Source organism: Dunckerocampus dactyliophorus, chromosome 7 (assembly GCF_027744805.1).
Source record: "Dunckerocampus dactyliophorus isolate RoL2022-P2 chromosome 7, RoL_Ddac_1.1, whole genome shotgun sequence".
NCBI classification, from domain to species: Eukaryota; Metazoa; Chordata; class Actinopteri; order Syngnathiformes; family Syngnathidae; genus Dunckerocampus; species Dunckerocampus dactyliophorus.
In genome coordinates, this window is record NC_072825.1 from 26,087,875 (window position 1) to 26,107,336 (window position 19,462).

The 19,462-nt window shown below is 41.8% G+C and overlaps 1 protein-coding gene across 1 annotated transcript in view; it reads right to left on the reverse strand.

The window, feature by feature from the left end:
- nbn (nibrin) overlaps positions 1 to 19,462 on the reverse strand; it is a 28,407-nt gene that overhangs the window by 6,287 nt on the left and 2,658 nt on the right. The window contains exons 7-16 of the mRNA XM_054782213.1: positions 13,639 to 13,829; positions 11,472 to 11,572; positions 11,268 to 11,394; positions 10,981 to 11,189; positions 9,842 to 10,007; positions 9,131 to 9,716; positions 8,966 to 9,055; positions 4,859 to 4,999; positions 3,815 to 3,928; positions 3,676 to 3,725 (exon numbers count right to left, since the gene is read on the reverse strand). Coding sequence (XP_054638188.1) covers positions 3,676 to 3,725; positions 3,815 to 3,928; positions 4,859 to 4,999; positions 8,966 to 9,055; positions 9,131 to 9,716; positions 9,842 to 10,007; positions 10,981 to 11,189; positions 11,268 to 11,394; positions 11,472 to 11,572; positions 13,639 to 13,829 — 1,775 coding nt within the window. The remainder of the gene's footprint in view (positions 1 to 3,675; positions 3,726 to 3,814; positions 3,929 to 4,858; positions 5,000 to 8,965; positions 9,056 to 9,130; positions 9,717 to 9,841; positions 10,008 to 10,980; positions 11,190 to 11,267; positions 11,395 to 11,471; positions 11,573 to 13,638; positions 13,830 to 19,462) is intronic.

Consider the following 19,462-nt stretch of genomic DNA (forward strand, 5'->3'; position numbering starts at 1 on the left):
ATGAAGTGCCGTAAAAGACGGACGAGCGTGTTTGAACAGCTTAAAGCAAACAGGCTTCCTATAAAGCACGTCTGGACACTTGCTGGTTTTAAGCTCGCGAAATGTACTGCGCTGTTTTCTTAGCGGCAGAGTCTGTTCCCCGGCCACGCATGACTGACTTGAGTATGACTCAGTGATCAAACACAGCTCAGCCTCCACACACACACACACACACACACACACACACACACACACACACACAATCAATCTCAGACTGTCTCTTTTCTGCTTCGTCAAAGAAAACACACCGGCTTACATCACCCCTGTTACCGTGGAAACCGCTGTGATGAAAGCGCGTTCAGCCTGGTTCAACGGAAGCGCCATCATTCTCTCTTAATTATGTTGATTAGAACTACTGCATGATTAGAATATTTCAGTTACATTCACAAGTCTAACAGGTACACGTAGAAGAAAAAACACTTTTAAATGTAGTCGCAGCACATTTAAAGTGGTAAATAATTGCTTTTTTTCCTCCTCCAGGGGTCCTCTACAGCTATATAGTATGCTTTACTGTTAAGTCAATATGATTAATACGCAACGACAGCACAGGAAGATGAAAATAGTCATCATTTTAGTCTGCGGCAAAGTTTGTACACAAGACTATCAAATTAGTGTGCATCCTGGCTGGTCCACAAACATAATAAAAGCGTTACAGAGCACATACAGTACAGTAGTACAGAAGGCAAAGTAGCTTGTAAAGAATCTATTCTACATTCTACACCATCAACAGGATTTTGAAGCTGATACTTCAATTTCTACATATTTAATAGAGGGGTCTCCAACCTTTTACTCTACATCTACTCAAATGGTGGCCCAAGGGCCCATTCAGTCTGGCCCATCACTGACAGTAATCCCTCCTTTATTGCAGTTAATTGGACCGTGATAAGTGAATTTCCATAAAGTAGGATTCCTTTTTTATTAATGGAATATTTTCGTAGTTAGAGCACAGAAAACGCTTACGACTTTCTACATATGTTTTTTTTTTTTACATTTTTACATCCTTCTATACATGAAACAACACCCCTATAATCACCTTGGCACTTGTGTTACCCAATATACTAGAGATAATTATAGAAAATAAGACATTTAAGACATTAACAAGACTCTGTGACAAAGGGCAGCCTTAAGGGCAGCCCTGGCGGAGTCCAAACCCCCACTGAAAACGAGTCCGACTTATTGCTGGTAATGCGGACCAAACTCTGACACTGGTCACACAGGGAGTGAACCGCCTGAATTACGTGGTCCGGTACCCCATACTGCCGACTACTCCCTACAGGATTCCTCAAAGAACCCGGTTGAATGCCTTGTCCAGATCCACAAAACACATGTGGACTTGTTGAGCAAACCCCCATGCATCCCCAAGGACCCTGACGAGAGTACAGAGTTTGGTCCACAGCTCCACGACCAGGACGAAAACCACACTGTTCCTCCTGTATTTGAGATTCAACTATCCGGCGGATCCTCCTCTACAGAACCCCTGAATAGACTTTTCCAGGAAGGCTGAGGAGTGTGATTCAACAACAGTTGCATCACACCTTCCGGTCCCCCAGAGGCCGCGCCACTGTCCATGTGATGCTGCAGAGTCGTGTCAACCATTTCATCCACCCCCGGAGCACTGTCAGTGAGGAGCTTCCTGACCATCACGGCAACCACAGCCCCAGAGACAAGAGAGCCCAATGCGTCCCCAGGCACATTGGGAGATGTGTCGGTGGGATTGAGGAGGTCTCTGAAGTATTCCTTCCACTGGTCCACAACATCTCGGGTCGAGGTCAGCTGCACACCATCTCCACCATACATGGTGTTGACAGTGCACTGCTTCCCCCTCCTTAGACAGCGGACGGTGGTCCAGAATCTCTTCGAAGCCATCCGGAAGTCGTTCTCCATGGATTCCAAGAAAACCTCCCAAGTCTTTTGAGTTTTTGCCTCGGCGAATGCCAGAGACTAACTGCTTGGCTTGCCGGTACCTGTCAGCTGTCTCTGGAGTCCCACAGGCCAAAAAGGCCCGATAGGACTTCTTCTTCAGCTTGACTGCATCCCTCACCACTGATGTCCAACAACGGGTTCTGGGATTAGTGCCACGACAGGCACCGACCACCTTACGGCCACAGCTCCGATCAGCCGCCTCGACAATGGAGGCACAGAACCTGGCCCACTCAATGTACTCAATGTTCGCTGCCTCCCTCGGGACAGGTGAGAGTTGCTTCTGATGGCGGACTATGTCAGACGTTCCCTGCAGACCCACACAATACGTTTGGGCCTGCCTGGCATCCTTCCTCACCATCAGAGCCAACTCACCACCAAGTGGTGATCAGTTCACAGCTCCGCCCCTCTCTTCACCCGAGTGTTAGATCAGGGGGTGCGTTCTTCCCAATCATGCCGCTCCAGGTCTCACTGTCACTGTTGAACTCCGCCAGCAGAACAAGATAATCCCCAGGGGAGCACTTTAGAGTACTCCCTCTAGGGACTCCAAAAAGTGCGGGTATTCTGAACTGCCGTTTGGCACATAAGCGCAAACAACAATCAGGACCCATGCCCCCACCCGAAGCCGGACGCAAACGACCCTCTCCTTCACCAGATTAAACTCCAACGTACAGTTTCTGAGCTGCCAAAATTGCCAGCCCTGCCCGTCACCTCTCATTGGTGGCAATAACAGAGTGGAATAGAGTCCAGCCCCCCTCAAGAGGACTGGCTCCAGAGCTCTTGCTGTGAGTCAAGGCGAGTCCGACTACATCTAGCTGGAACTTCGATACCTTTCGCACCATCTCAGGCTCCTTCCCCACCAGAGAGGTGACATTCCACATTCTGACAACTAGCCTGCACAGCCAAGGGCCCCTGCTTTCGGATGCCACCCAGCTCACTCTGCACCCGACCACGTTAGCCCCTCCCATGCGTGGTGAGCTTATGGGAGGCTTTTTATCTAGTTTATGCCTTCTTACTGCTCTTTCCGCATTCTCCTTCTGCAGCTGCGAGAAAATGTAGACTTAGCTTACTTTTGAGAGCTTTCTTTGGAGTTCAACATCTTGTAGGTCCCTTGCAAATAGAGGAATTAATGAAGCTAGGGGTGATGCCCACTGTTGCGTGGCATCGAGTGGGACAAAGTGGGACAAAGCGGGACCAAATAATACCACTGTTTCACAGGCACGTGAAGTGGTGTTGACAATGCATAGCCATTCTGGAACAATGCGCATCCTGCGAAAAATGTCGTACACTAGACGTAAAACAGTACTTGACTTAGGTGTAAATAAGTTATGCATGAGGGTGGGATTTCAAGCCAATGCGTATCATTTACGGTCACTAATTGCCTTCTAAATGACACGCATAGCCATGGCGAATTGCAGGACAATGCGGAGGCAAAATGCATTTAAGTGAAAACACCACTATACAGTGGAACCCATTTACTGTATGTCGAGCACCCTCGGACTGGCTGACTGATGTTGACTTAACATAACCAAAATGTAAAGTAGCCATTGCTTGCACATTTACTTATGTCTTTGGCCAGAGACATAAGGAAAATGGGATAAAGGATTTTTCAACCTATTGCTGTTTGTTGACATAGTTATGCTCCATTTGTGCATATTTTAAACTTAGATTTATTCTTCTGTTTTCATACATTTTATACTCTTAAATACGGCTCACCTAAAAAGGTCATCTCCTTGGCTCTCCTCCCGTCTGCTCTGACGCTCGTCCTGAAACAAACACAAATCGAATGGAATGGAATCACAACTTGTCAGACCGGTCACAGATTGAGGAATCCAGAATGGGGGGAAAATCAAACCTCAATCGCATCTTTCAGCCATTCATCCAGTTCAGAGTTCTTGCCCCGGTTGTGGGCCAGCAAGTCAGACCCACCGATGATGTGTGCTGAGCCCTCTGTCCCGGGTACTCGCATCTGTCCCATCATGAGAAAGGAACATGTTTCCATATACTGTATAGTGTACTGTTTGTATATATATATACATATATATATATATATATATATACATACAATTCTTCATAATTTGGTTGTTTCTGTGACTTGTAGTCAGGTGTGACTTTTATATCAAAATATGTACTAATTTAACAAGATTTGAATGAGTGACAAAAACCAAAGAGTGAACATTACCGTGGACAGCCGCAAGAGGGTGCTCTCCGCTTGTGATAACTATATGCTACCAATGCCTTGTTAAGCCTCACAGGTATGTTCTTTATACTATTGTGTCGTTCAATAACATGTCCTTCCAGATTAAAATGTCTGTTCTTGGCCTTGACCTTTGTGAATAGATTTGGAAATCAATGCGACTGATGCGACTTAAACTCCAGAGCGACTTACGATTTTTATTATTTTTAATGCTATGCAATCGAGCCACATTACGTTCGAGATACTACAACAACAAGGACCTTTCCCAATGCTAACATGTGAGTTATTATGTCTTATTATCGCTTATCATGTCTACTATATTAGGTAATCACAGTATACAGTAAAGGTGCCTATAGGGGCGTTATTTCATGACGAGAGGGCTCAAATAATGTTAAAACCTGTTTTAGAATATCATAAACAGGTTTTCTATGCTCAAACTACGAAAATATTCAATTTATTTTAAATCCTACTGCGGAAATTCACTTATAGCAGTCAGGTCTGAAACCAATTAACCGCAATAAACGAGGGGTGACTGTATATTCATTTCCTTTGTCCCCTTGAATGCTTTTAGTGTCGTTAATGCACAAAATGCCTCAAAGTGCCCCAAATTTTGTGCATGCGGCTGTGAAATGTTTGAAAATCCCTCGCATAAGTAATGAAATATTTTGACGTGCACACTGCTGTAGTGAGTTGGGTCCTGACCTTGCGGAAACGTTTGAAGTTCTTTGCAAAGCTGTTGGTGTGCGCCTGCTGTGGTTTACTTTCGGGCAGCACATTCACTGTGAGGGATCTAAACTCCACCAAAATCAGGTTTTTAGGGTGGTCCTCATCCAGTTTGGTTTCCTGCAACACCAACACACAAAGATGTCAACTTGTGTATCTGAAAGGAGGGGAGTCAACAACCACACTGTGGTTTAGATGCAGGGGCTTTTAAATGGCAACACAAACAACACCAAAGCGGACTGATGTGAACCTTTGCACAAACAGGAAGTAAGACAGGATGTACCAAGGAAATGATTACGGTCATGATAACACATGCAGGAGTTTGTAACCTTATCACAGAACATTAGCCAGACATTTTTATGGCTCCTGAAGGCCAATAAACGCAGACAACTGGGTCAATATAATGTGTTAATAGTGATGGCACCACAGACCTGTGATGGAAAAAGAAAAGTGTGATGATGACCATCACTGGTAATATGTCGCAGTAGCGGAGCAACACAAGAGGTAGACGCGTCTGTCCTCATTATAATTACTGGTGCGGGCACAATTTATTTTCCTTCATAGCAGTTAACTTATTTTTACACTTGCATATCAGTTAAGCATTGTTTTTGTTGTAAAGCTAAAACATTGCCTGTACAGTTATTTGGGGTTTTAATATGGGGACAGTCTGACACTGGAACTGATTATTTATATTTTCATTATTTCCTATGAGAAAATTCTCAACTAGACATCAAAAGTCCATTTAAGTACAACTAAGAATTTCAAATACAGGGTTAGAGAACTAAATTAAAGTACCTAAAGTTGAACAGACTTAATATAAAGTAAAGATATTAAGGATAAATAAATCAATAAATACTGGAGTGCACATTTTGACAAAAACGCACCCATCCATCCATTTTCTATACCGCTTCTTCCTCATTAGGGTCACGGGGGCATGCTGACTTCGGGCGACAGGCGGGGTACACCCTGGACTGGTCGCCAGCCAATCGCAGGGCACATATAGCCAAACAACCATTGACACTCACATTCATACCTATGGACAATTTAGAGTCGCCAATTAACCTCACCTGCATGTTTTTGGAATGTGGGAGGAAGCCAGAGTACCCGGAGAAAACCCACGCGCACACGGGGAGAACATGCAAACTCCACACAGAAATGCCCAAGGGAGAATCGAAACCAGGTCTTCACGATCTCCAGACTGTTACTGTGTTGGCCAACGTGCTAACCACTAGACCACCGTGCGGCCCCAAAGACGCACCATTTAATAATAATTGGTCGATATACATGCAGCAATGAAGTAAATAAAAGAAAGGTGTCAAAAAAAATGTCAATAAGCAATATCAATAAATAAAAGTTTTTTTTAAAAATGACAATGTAGCCAGGTGGCTTGTCCAGTGTTACAGTGCAAGGAAGAAATAACAAAAAAAGACAAAAATATAAGTAAAATGTAGTAAAAATAGTAAAATAGGAATAAAGTTAATAATAAATAGCATGTAAGTTAGAACAGTTTGACTGGAAGTTAGATTAAATACAGACTTTAAGATAAATGTATAGCTAAACAAATATTGAAGCTCAATTTATAAGTTCAATTTATAAGTAAATACTATTTATAAATTAATAATTTATTGGTGGTGATCAATGAATAAAATGTATTGCTTAATATTGTTAGATTTGGCATACTCTACAGCAGGGGTCACCAACGTGGTGCCCGTGGGCACCAGGTAGCCCCCCACGACCACATGAGGTGCCCGCAAGCCTGCTTTTCATTCAGGTTTTCAGTTAATAATGAAAGAACAGTAGAAAGAAATGCATTCTGAAATACAAAATGTGAGTTGTGGACACCAGCATTTTGTTAATGTTCTGGTAAAACAAGCATATTCGCTTTGTTTGGGTTTAAAATAAGCTCTGAAAATAAATGTTACAAAAATGAGTAGCTCTTGGCCATTTTCATTTTGTAAAAGTAGCTCTCACAAGGAAAAACATTGGTGACCCCTGATCTACAGTATGTTGTTATAATTGTAGAGTTGTTATTGTCGCTATGCATCAAGTCTTTGTAAAGCTGCCTTCTTTTCATTGTAGTCAAGATGATGCCATCTACAATATTTGTCCAGTGCCTTATGTCTTAGCTTCCTTCGGTCCTCCATTTAACTTGATGTGACTTTGCAGATGCCGCCTTGCAGAAGTGCCTTGAATTGTCTTCTGCTTCCTTAAGTCATGTGTTTTCTTGCATAGGTCGGCGTTGCATTTTTTCATATGCTCATTTATGTAGACATTTGTTTCTTCAGCTGGGATAAGCTCAAGCATACCCGCGACCCTGGTGATGGATGGATGGATGGACGGATTCTGATTCCAACATTCCAAAACTAACTAACTAACTAACTAACCTTGATGATTACCTCTTCTTGATGACTAGTTTAACTGCTTCTGTGGGGACGCTGGTGGAGAGATGTTCTGTGGCGATTTCTTCTGTGTAAATGCCTTCTTAGCAAAACCAACAATGATTTTACTTTGTTTAAATACTTAGCTCCTGAGGTACTCTGCATAAAATGGCAGTAATTCATTGCAAAACCTCTTATACACTTCTGATCAAAATCTTAAGACATGTTGAAAAATTGCTAGAATTTGCATTTTGCACATTTGGATTTTTGGGTGGAAGACCGCCCTGTCTCTTGATGGACAGGCAGTTGGATCCTCCGGCTCAGAGCAGGTGTGATTTTTTTTTGGGTCTACCACCTGACTTTTTTGTTCCATAATGCTCAGGATCTTTCAAAAAATGTAGAATGACTGTCTTACTACTCGCAACCTCAGCAGCAATGGCACGCTGTGAGAGGCCTTGCTTATGCAGCTCGACTATCCGACCACGTTGAAAAAGAGAAAGCTTCTTAGCTTTAGCCATCAGGAGGGCATGACAGTGTGAATGCCTGACAGAAAATGAACATTTTTTTAGCAGATTTTGGCTTTTATAGCCTGTGGTCTTAAACTTTTGATCAGGTGATAAACAACCTATTTCAGTTTTTTTGTTTAAATTACAGCCTGTGGTCTTAAACTTTTGATCAGGTGATAAACAACCTATTTCAGTTTTTTTGTTTAATTTTTTTGTTTAAATTTGTTTAAGTTCAATATCTTTTTTGTCTCACTCCCCCTTCTTGTTTTTGCATATTGTAGCTCTACTCAAAACCTCATTAAGATCCAAATGTGCAAAATGCCAATTCTAGCCATTTTTCAACTGGTCTTAAGATTTTGATCAGGAGTGTATTTAAGCAGAAAGTCTTTTGTGTGGTGTGGTGTGTAGAGGCAAAATCATATCATCATAGGCGGTCCTCATTTACAGAATTACATGTTACAATAAACTCCCATAAATTATTAATATTGTACAAAAAGAAGAGGAAGAGAACCAGTTACATGTGTGCGGCAGAAGAATATGTTGTCGGCCTGCAGGGCAACATCCCTTTTGTTTTTGTTACGTGTTTTTCCCTTAATTGTTTTTCCCCCCGCCCTCATTAAGCCTCCCAGGCGTGAGGGCGTGAGGCAGACTCTTCGGATGCATTGCGTCAAAGAAAGTGAAAGGTGAAGTGAAATTAGACATCGTAAAACGCTCTGAAAATGGAGAAACACCCATCAACATTGGCTGCATGCCTGGTCCAAGCTACTCAAATGTCCCAACTATCGTGAAGAATAAAGATGTTATCCTTTAACGTGAAAGGATCTGCTCCTGTGAAATGGACAGTGAGAATTGAGCAGTGTAGTGGTCTCATTATTGAGATTGAGACTTCCTCCTCTCAATAAGCCTGTCTCTGACACCCATGCTATGCCCCTTCCAGTGTGTGAAACAACAATAGGGACCTAACTAAATGTAAAAGGAATTACTGTTTCATTTAACTCTTATTTATAATCTTTTCATGACTGTATTTGATATGTTCTTCATGTGTTCTGTTTACAGTGTCAGTGACTTAAGTGTTAATTGAGATATTATTTAGGTTTAAGTTACGACTTACACTGCCATCGTAGGAACGGAACTCATACATAGAGAACTCCTGTAAACATCGTCCTGGACCTAACTGCATGTAAAGAGCTTAAAACACTTACTTGGGCCTCCTCCAGTTTGACAGGTTGAACAAGCTGAACCTCAGCGGCTTCTTTGGGCTGACCGACATCTGCTTTGAGTGGGTCAATATTCTAAGAGAATAAAAAGGAGTATTAAAAGAAAGGCATGTTGAGCCATCACATGAAGACCATAAATCTCGTACTGACCTTGATGGAGGACTCCTTGTTAGCTTCAACAAGCTGACGTGTGCTGCCAGACGATACTTTGCTGCGTGCGCGCTCTTTTGATGGCTTTGCCGTTATCTCAGAGTCAGCTTGCAGCTCCGTTTGGTGGTTCTGATTTGCAGGTAGCTCTTTTTCCAGGCTCAACCATAACCTTTGGCTGCTGGCGTCATCATCTTCAAGAGCTACACGTTGCTTTTTATTTGAAGCCTTCACTGTTTCTGAGGGCCGGTCAACAGTGTGGATTCTTGCTTGAGGGGCTTGGCTAACTGATAGTGATTCGTCAAAGGAGTCCATCTCTTCAGACATGATAAACTCCAGTTCAGCCACATCAATTTCTTCTTCCATCTCCTTTCTCTTTCTGCTCGTGTGGGAGGCCCGTTCTGATGAAGACGCTGACCGACCAACAAAGAAATCATCATCGGAGCACATGGGATTTTGGGAAGAGGCTGCAGGGGCTTTGTTTGAACATGAGGGGGTGTCTTCCGATACAAAAGTGGTGTTGATGTTGGATTCAGGTACAGGACGCTTTGGCGCTGATGTCACAGCTGACAGCTCCTCATCCAAGGGCCTTAAAGAAAAACGCACATAGGTACTATTTAAAAAGAAATGAATGCAGACAAACCACAATGTATCCCACCGAACAACGTCTGTGTTTTTGTGGATGTTAACTAATCAAGAAGGCTTGATGGTTACCTCTTTTTGTTGACTGGCTTAAAAAAACTGGTCATTGTTGGCTGCTTCTGTGGGGATGCTGTTGGCGAGACGTCCTGAGGGGATTTCTTTGGCGTAAATGTCTTCTTAGCAACACCAGGCTTTGCCATAGGTGGCTGGAAAGTCGTCTGGTTAAAGTCCCGATGACCTGAAAGTGCACAGACGTTTCAGAGAAGTTGTGACTTCAAGAATTCTCATCTGTTGTCTTTGTTTTGTTCCTTTGTGTTGTCACTGCTTTTTGTTTTTCATAGCTGCTTTATGATTCAATAATTCTCCCTCTTCATCACAAGTGAGTCCAATGTTGTATTACATGTAAGCACAGGTCAGGAAGAGCATTGAATTCACTGTTTCCCGCATCAAAAATAGATTTGGTGCTACCTGTTGCAGCTTCTGGTTACAACTACGCACAGTAGATGGCATGGTAACTGCTTCTTAACACACCTCATATACATACACAGTCTGCCAGAGAATAAGATGACAGCAGGAGAAATGTGTCTTTTTCAAAAAAGCAACTACTGACAAATCTTTTTCTGATCTTATTAGACACTTGGAGGTTTAGCATGAAAGCACGTATCGCTCTTCAGCAGGTCTTCATCTATATTTCTGAACAAACTTTTTGTTTCTTTGCTCCTTTTTGTCTCTCCTACAGCATCCATGAAAACTACATGCACATGTGTCATGGTCCTACCGATGTAATTTGATATTAGCTTGTGGTGGGTTACTGCAGCAACAGTAGCCCGTCTTTTAGTTAGGGATGTTTATAAGGGATTATTGTGCCCTGTTGTGAGATCAAACCTGCAATAAAAGCATGTTGTTCCGGTGAGCAAGTCTGGCCTTTGTGTGTATTTTAGTTCACTGATCCATTTTTATGCTCAAAAATGCTTAATTGAGTCAAAAAAATAAATGAAATTTGCTTCAATACGCATTTTTTTTTTACATTTTTTTTTGTTGCAATTCTGTAGAACCCGTTTATGTTGATGACCCTCCAATTGGCTGACGGACATCGACATAAGCGGTTGTTAACATAACAGAAACCAAAATACAATCTACTATGGTATACTAGTATTTTGCTGTTGTCAACCATGTTTTTTGTTGACAATTTCCTCAAATGCGATATCTACCCGTAACTCTGGACTCAGGCTTCTTCCCCTGTGTGTGTGTGTTCTCCGTCAAGCTGAATGATGAGCTCAGTGAATCTGTCACAATGCACTTTGTGGTAATCGTCTGTGTTGTGGCTTTAGAACCATCAAAATGACTTGCTGTCCCGTTGTGCTTTTTTTCCGGAGTCTCTCCGACCGCCTTGATCCCAGTCATCTGGCATCGCTCTGTTCTGATAAACGAGGCAAATGAGAGACAACTCAAGAGAGCTGAAATGAAACAGACGACTCAATTGCCGGCGTGTGTGTACTTTTGTGGCGTCTCTGTGTTGACTGCGTATGCAGTGATGTTCTGTGATGCTGCTGGTAAAACAGTCTCATCTACTGCTACATGCTGGGACAAAGACGCACTTGGAATTCTGGGCTTCACCTTTGGAACTAAACCCAAAAGAACCAAAATACATTAAACAATGATAGTCAAAAAAGGCACTTTACAGGAGTACTTGTTCTTCTACCTGTATCTGTTATTAAACTGGCCGGGTTGCAGTACTTGCAGCATGAGGCGTAGATGGCAGCCAGTCCAATTTCTGACTCTGTGATGACTCGAAGGCATTTCCTGTCTCACAGGAAGAGAAAGAAGTTCTTACATCAGGACAAGAGGGGATTTGATCCAAATATCGATAGCATCGATAATAAGGGTAGTATCGTCTGATGAGGTCAATATTTTTCAGTTGGCTTCTATGTGTATTTTCCCAAATATCTGTTTTTTTGCTGTGTTGTTCCAATACAGTGGTGTGAAAAAGTGTTTGTCCCTTTTCTGATTTCTAATTTTTTTGCATGTTTGTCACACTTAAATGTTTCAGATCATCAAACAAATTTAAATGTTAGTAAAAGGACAACACAACTGAATACAAAATGCAGTTTTTAAATGAAACTTTTTATTATTAAGGGAGAAAAAAACTCCAAACCTACATGGCCCTGTGTGAAAAAGTGATTGCCCCCTAAACCTAATAAGTGGTTGGGCCACCCTTAGCAGCAACAACTGCAATCAAGCGTTTGTGATAACTTGCAATGAGTCTCTTACAACGCTGTGGAGGAATTTTGGCCCACTCATCTTTGCAGAATTGTTGTCATTCAGCCACATTGGAGGGTTTTCCAGCATGAAGCGCCTTTTTAAGGTCATGCCACAGCATCTCAATAGGATTCAGGTCAGGACTTTGACTAGGCCACTCCAAAGTCTTCATTTTGTTTTTCTTCAGCCATTCAGAGGTGGACTTGCTGGTGTGTTTTGGATCATTGTCCTGCTGCAGAACCCAAGTTGGTTTCAGCTTGAGGTCACCAACAGTTGGCCGGACATTCTCCTTCAGGGTTTTTTGGAGACAGCAGAATTCATGGTTCCATTTATCACTGCAAGTCTTCCAGGTCCTGAAGCAGCAAAACAGCCCCAGACACATCACACTACCACCACCATATTTTACTGTTGGTATGTTGTTATTTTTCTGAACTGCGGTGTTACTTTTATATGTCCAGATGTAATGGGACACACACCTTCCTAAAAGTTAAACTTTTGTCTCATCAGACCACACAGTATTCTCCCAAAGGTGTTGGAGATCATCAAGATGTTTTCTGGCAAGATTGAGACAAGCCTTAATGTTCTTTTTGTTCAGTAGTGGTCGACTTGGAACTCTGTCGTGCAGGTTGTTTTTGCCCAGTGACTTTCTTATGGTGGAGTCATGAACAATGACCTTAACTGAGGCAAGTGAAACCTGCAGTTCTGAATGTTGTTGTGAGGTCTTTTGTGACCTTTTGGATAAGTCGTCACTGCGCTATCAGGGTAATTTTGGTTGGCCAGCCACTCCTGGGAAGGTTCAACACTGTTCCATGTTTTCGCCGTTTGTGGATTATGCCTCTCACTGTTGTTGGCTGGAGTCCCAAAGCTTTATAACCTTTTCCAGACTGATAGATCTCAATTATCTCAGTTATGTTTTAACATGGTAGGTAATCACTTTTTCACACAGGGCCATGTAGGTTTGGATTTTTCTTCTCCCTTAATAATAGCGAGTTTCATTTAAAAACTGCATTTTGTGTTCAGTTGTGTTGGCATTGACTAATATTTAAATTTGTTTGACGATCTGAAACAAGTGTGACAAACATGCAAAAAAAAAAAAAAAATAAAATCCAGATGGGGGTAAACACTTTTTCACACCACTGTATGTTGTATATATGTACTGTATCATTTACAAAGACAGAAGATGCGTCCTTGGACACAGGAGGGATTTGATGGCAAAAAGCCAAAGGATATGAATGAGAGCCAGGTGTAGTTTTATTTGCTTATATTATACAAAGGATTTTAATTTTTTTTATTGTATGTAATAACATTTAATTTTTTAAAATAATTTTATTGATTTTGTTCCTTTGTATTTATATATTGTTTCACTGTTTGCAAATATGTTTGCTGATAAAAAAATAACTTTTTTGTTTGCCTAAAATCTTCGTCTTCTGTTTATTTATTATCAAGTGGATAACAGATTAAAGGCAAAATCATAAAATCATTGAGTGATCTGGAAAATTTCACAAGTATCGGTATCAGTATCAGCAATACTGGCCCTCTGTTGACTTGGTATTTGATCATACCAAAAAATTTGTAGTATCGCCCACCACTCTTGTGAGATTTGTTCAAACCTTTCAACGATGCTTTTCACGGAATCATGCCACCCTGTGGTAGAATGTGGAAGCACAGGTTGGGAGCTGCCAGTAGTAACCTCCACCACGCAGCTCTTTGGGGACTCCAGCAGGTCACATGGCAGGGAGCCCTCCTCCAGGAGCTGGCTTGTACCACCCCCAAAACTTACTGCTGTACTCAGACGTTTGAGCTAAGAAACACCAAAGATGAGAAACAATTACACAGCTGCGTAGTTAGATCATTAAGACTATACTACACTGGAAACCGTTTTCCTGCTTAGCGATAATGATGAAGTTAACAATACTACAACACAAGCCAACATAAACAGACCCATTTTTCCTCAAAATCGTATGTTGCCATAAGCGGTCAATCATGTAAAACGACGTCGACTTAAGCGGGTAATAATAAATTTCACAGCTCAACCTCTGAAGTTGAATGGCGCTGACATGTGAAGACATTTTGGTGTAAAATATACATCTAGAACAAAAAAAATGAGTGCAACCCAGAAAGTATGTAAAATAAGTACGGCTGCAACTAACAATTATTTTCATCTCTTATTTAGCTCTCATTAATTGAATTGTTTTTTTTTTCGGTTTGTGCTAATAATGAGGATCTCTTTTAAAAAACAGAAATTTTACTTTACTAACATTGCTGCTTATTAGGCCATTTCCAATACAAAATACAGGTGACAATTCGGCTGTTGGCTAGCAATCAACTTATCACTGAAGCCCTAGAAGTAAGCGTTCCCACATTCAAAGCAGAAAGATGGCAGGGGTGTCCCAATACTTTTTCAGCATCATCATACGTGTCGTGACGTGTCATTAAAGTCAAGATTTATTTTTTTACAGGTTCCAGTAAAGTCTGCTTAAAGTCTCTGCATGTATGTATTTGATACAATTAATCACAATTAGGGATGTCCCGATCCACATTTTTTGACTTCTGATCCAATCAGATTTTTTTTATAGTCTTGCCGATCCGATACGGTTATGAAAAAGCATTAAAAATTATGCAACCAAAGTATTGCTGAATTTCACTTTTTTATTACACAGCATAACCAACAGTATTGTTTGGCTTTTGTAACAAACCTCTGTGAGTCAGGACGAATCATTTGACATAGTTATAGATCAATTTGTGATATGATTTAGAATACTGTTTATGACTTTTTTTTTTAAACAAAAACTCTCTTCAATGCAATAGTAATTTATTGATAGTCCCTAGTGTAACTAACTAACCAGTGGTTACAGCGGCATTGGCGGAGCCAAAAATTTTTCACAGGCTACGATGAGACCAATACTCACATGGCAATAAGTTGATACCTGAAATGTCTAGCTGGCCAATGAGGTGGCCGGAGAGTGACCAAGGATGGCCACGGCCACCATTGGCCGCCACATAGCTGTGCCACTGTACAGTGCACTTCCCGTGCAAGTTCCCGGCCCCATGACACAGCAGTCTGGGCACAGTGCGGGGGAACTACTGCTGCAGCTATGGAGGTAAATATCCAACATCCAACGTGAAACTAACTTCACTACTGTACACCGCGGACATGTCTGCATGGTGGTGTTGCGTTTTCTTCTCCTTGCGGGTGACGGGGAGTCAAATGGCAACCAGCTTTGAGGCGCGTTACCACACCTACCGTGTTGGAGTGTGGCCCACAGTTACGAACGCTATAAGGATCGGGCCGATCTCGTGGCGGAAGCTGATATCCGATCTTTAAAATACAGCAAATCGGCAGCGGATCCCAATCCTGAAGATCGGATTAGGACATCCCTAATCACAATATCTTAATCAACTAGAAAGTTATGGAATCCGAGGGTCCGTTTTGAATTGGGTAAAAACTACTTAGTAAACAGGAATTAATATGTGAAGATAGAAGAATATACAGCCATCCATCCATCTTAGTAATATGTGAGGATAGAATATACAGCCATCCATCCATCTTAGTAATATGTGAGGATAGAATATACAGCCATCCATCCATCTTAGTAATATGTGAAGATAGAATATACAGCCATCCATCCATCTTAGTAATATGTGAAGATAGAATATACAGCCATCCATCCATCTTAGTAATATGTGAACATAGAAGAATATACAGCCATCCATCCATCTTAGTAATATGTGAGGATAGAATATACAGCCATCCATCCATCTTAGTAATATGTGAGGATAGAATATACAGCCATCCATCCATCTTAGTAATATGTGAACATAGAAGAATATACAGCCATCCATCCATCTTAGTAATATGTGAAAATAGAATATACAGCCATCCATCCATCTTAGTAATATGTGAGGATAGAAGAATATACAGCCATCCAACCATCTTAGTAACATGTGAAGATAGAAGAATATACAGCCATCCATCCATCTTAGTAATATGTGAAGATAGAAGAATATACAGCCATCCATCCATCTTAGTAATATGTGAAGATAGAAGAATATACAGCCATCCATCCATCTTAGTAATATGTGAAGATAGAAGAATATACAGCCATCCATCCATCTTAGTAATATGTGAAGATAGAAGAATATACAGCCATCCATCCATCTTCTACAGCTTATCTGAGGTTGGGTCGCAGGGGCAGCAGCCTGAGCAAAGAAGCCCAGACCCTCTCCCCGGCCACTTCGTTCAGCTCCTCCCGGCGGATCCCAAGGTGTTCCCAGGCCAGCTGAGAGACATAGTCTCTTCGACGTGTCCTGGGTCTTCCCCGAGGTCTCCTACCGGTCGCTGTGCCCTGAAAACCTGCCCTGGGAGGTGCCCGGGAGGCATCCTGATCAGATGCCCAAGACACCTCATCTGGCTCCTCTCAATGCCGAGGAGCAGCGGTTCTACTTCGAGTTTCTCCCAGATGACAGTGCTTCTCACTTTATCTCTCAGGGAGAGCCCAGCCACACCACGGCAAAAACTCATTACGGCCACTTGTACCCGTCCTTTGCGTCACTACCCAAAGCTCATGACCATAGGTGAGGGTATGAATGTAGATCGACCGGTAAATTGAGAGCTCTGCCTTTCGGCTCAGCTCCCTCTTACCCACAACGAACCGATGCAGAGTCCGCATCACTGCAGACGGCACCAATTTGACTGTCTATCTCGCGTTCCATCTTTCCCTCACTCGTGGACAAGACCCGGAGGTACTTAAACTCCTCCACTCGGGGCAGTATCTCATCCCTGATCTGGAGATGGCAAGAGAATATACATCTGCTTGCGTAAATATATACCACAGGGGTCAACACAAGGACCAAAACTGTTGACCCTATATAGTCTATAAGTGACAAAGTTAGGAAAGACCTAAAGCTAGTATGATTTGCAGACGATAATACTACATTTTGTTCTGGAGAAAGCACACAAGAGCTCATTTTAAATCACAGATGAAATGACTATACTAAAAAGATAGTTTGATAAAAATAGACTATCCCTGAACCTGAAGTGAAACTAAAATAATGTTATTTGGTAATAGCAGAAAGGACAGTTATGCCCAAACACAAATAGACAGCGAAGACATAGACAGGCTGCACGAAAATACATTTCTAGGTGTTATTAATAGATGACAAAATGAGTTGGAAATCCCACATTAAAAATATACAACACAAATTGGCAAAATATACTTCAATACTGAACACAGCAAAATGTGTTCTGGACAAAAAATCACGACATACTCTCTATAGTTCTCTCTGGTTTTACCATATCTAACTTATTGCGTGGAGATATGGGGAAATACCTACACAAAAATACCCTTCACTCACTAACTGTACTATAAAAAAAGGTCAGTTAAGATAATCCATCATGTCGGTTGTAGAGAACACACAAACCCTCTATTGCTAAAATCACAATTACCGGTACTCAAACGTGCTGATCTGGTAAACTTTCAAACAGCTAAAATTATGCTACGCAAAAACATCATACAACTCTTCTCAACCACAGAAGAGAAATGTGACTTTCGGGAAAAACGTAACTTAAAACATTTACAAACAACGCTAAAAACCTTCAGTATGTGGAATCAAATTATGGAACAGATTGAGTAAAGAACTAAAACATTGCACTAAAACTAATCATTTCAAGAAACAGTACAAGCAGTTGATGTTGACAAAGTACAAGGAAGACCACAAATACCTGTGAAATGCTATGTCATATGACAACTGCACTTACTCCTTATTCTTCATTTCTTACCACTACTTGAAGTATTACACTGTGTGTACTCACTCATCATCCAGCTATGTTACTGTCACCTACCGGTAGCAACTTCTTAATCACTTATTATATGATCACTATTATGATTAGTTATTTTGGATGAATCTATTTAAATTGATTTACAATCTTAACTCCTATTGTAACACATTGCTATACTGCCTTATCATTTTCTTATGTTATTTCAGCATTGGTAAAGGGTACATGCAAATACAGGAAGTGAACAAATGTATTAACCATTGCTGTGAAACAGACAGGGGGTAGGATTAAATGCTCTGGGGCGGCATGGTTCAGGAGGTAGAGTGGTCGTCTCCCAACTCGACGGTTGCGTGTTTGATCCGCCGTCCTCCCGTGATCATGTTAAAGTATCCTCGGGCAAGTGGCTGAACTCCCAGTTGCTTCTGATGCTACGTCAACAGTAGGTAAATGTGCTAACTGTATCAAAGCGCTTTGAGTGCTTTGGAGGCGGAAAAGCGCTATACAAGTGCACGACCATTTAAGCTTTGCTTCTTCCAACTCCTTTTTGGACATGTGGAATTTTGAATCGTAAGATGTGATGTGTTCCAATGAAACATGTACACTCCTAATCAAAATCTTAAGAGCAGTTGAAAAATTGCTAGAATTTCCATTTTGCACATTTGGATCTTAATGAGGTTTTAAGTAGAGCTACAATATGCAAAAGCAAGAAGGGGGAGTGAGACAAAAAGCATTTTGAAAAAAAAAATGAACAAGGAGATCACACCTGAGATGTTTTCAAAATCTGCTAACAAAATGTTCATTTTCTGTCAGGCATTCACACTGTCATGCCCTCCTGATGGCTAAAGCTAAGAAGCTTTCTCTTTTTCAAAGTGGTCGGATTGTCGAGCTGCATAAGCAAGGCCTCTCGCAGCGTGCTGCTGAGGCCGACTGCAGCACAATAACCATCAGACGGCATCTGTGGGAAAAGGGTTTAAAAACTAATTCAAAGACCTGGGCTCCTTCAACGCTACAAAACTGGCCGTTTAGACTTTGCCAGAGAGCATCAAGCATGGGACGTTGAAAGGTGGAAAAAAGTTTTATTCTCTGATGAGAAAAAATGTAACCTTGACGGTCCAGATGGCTTCCAACGTTACTGGCATGACAAGGAGATCACACCTGAGATGTTTTCTACCCGGCACAGTGGAGGGGGCTCCATCATGAGCTAGGCTGCTTTTTTATTCAGTGGAACACTGGAGCTTCAGGTGGTGCAGGGTCGTCAAACGGCAGCCGCTAAAGTGCAGATGTTGCAGCGGGCATCCTTCATGACTGAGGGCCCTCGTCTGTGTGGTAACAGCTGGGTTTTTCAACAGGACAACGCTGCAGTTCACAATGCTCGCTTGACCAAGGGAGAATAACATCACTCTTTTGGACCATCCTGCATGTTCCCCTCATTTAAATCCCATAGAGAACATTTGGGGATGGATGGCAAGGGAAGTTTATAAAAATGGCCATCAGTTCCAGACAGTTGATGCCCTTGGTGAAGCCATCTTCACCACTTGGAGCAATGTTCCACTAGCCTCCTGGAAACACTCGCATCAAGCATGTCCAAAGCAATTTTTGAAGTGATTAACAAGAACGGTGGAGCTACTCATTACTGAGTCCTAATGAGAACATTTTTT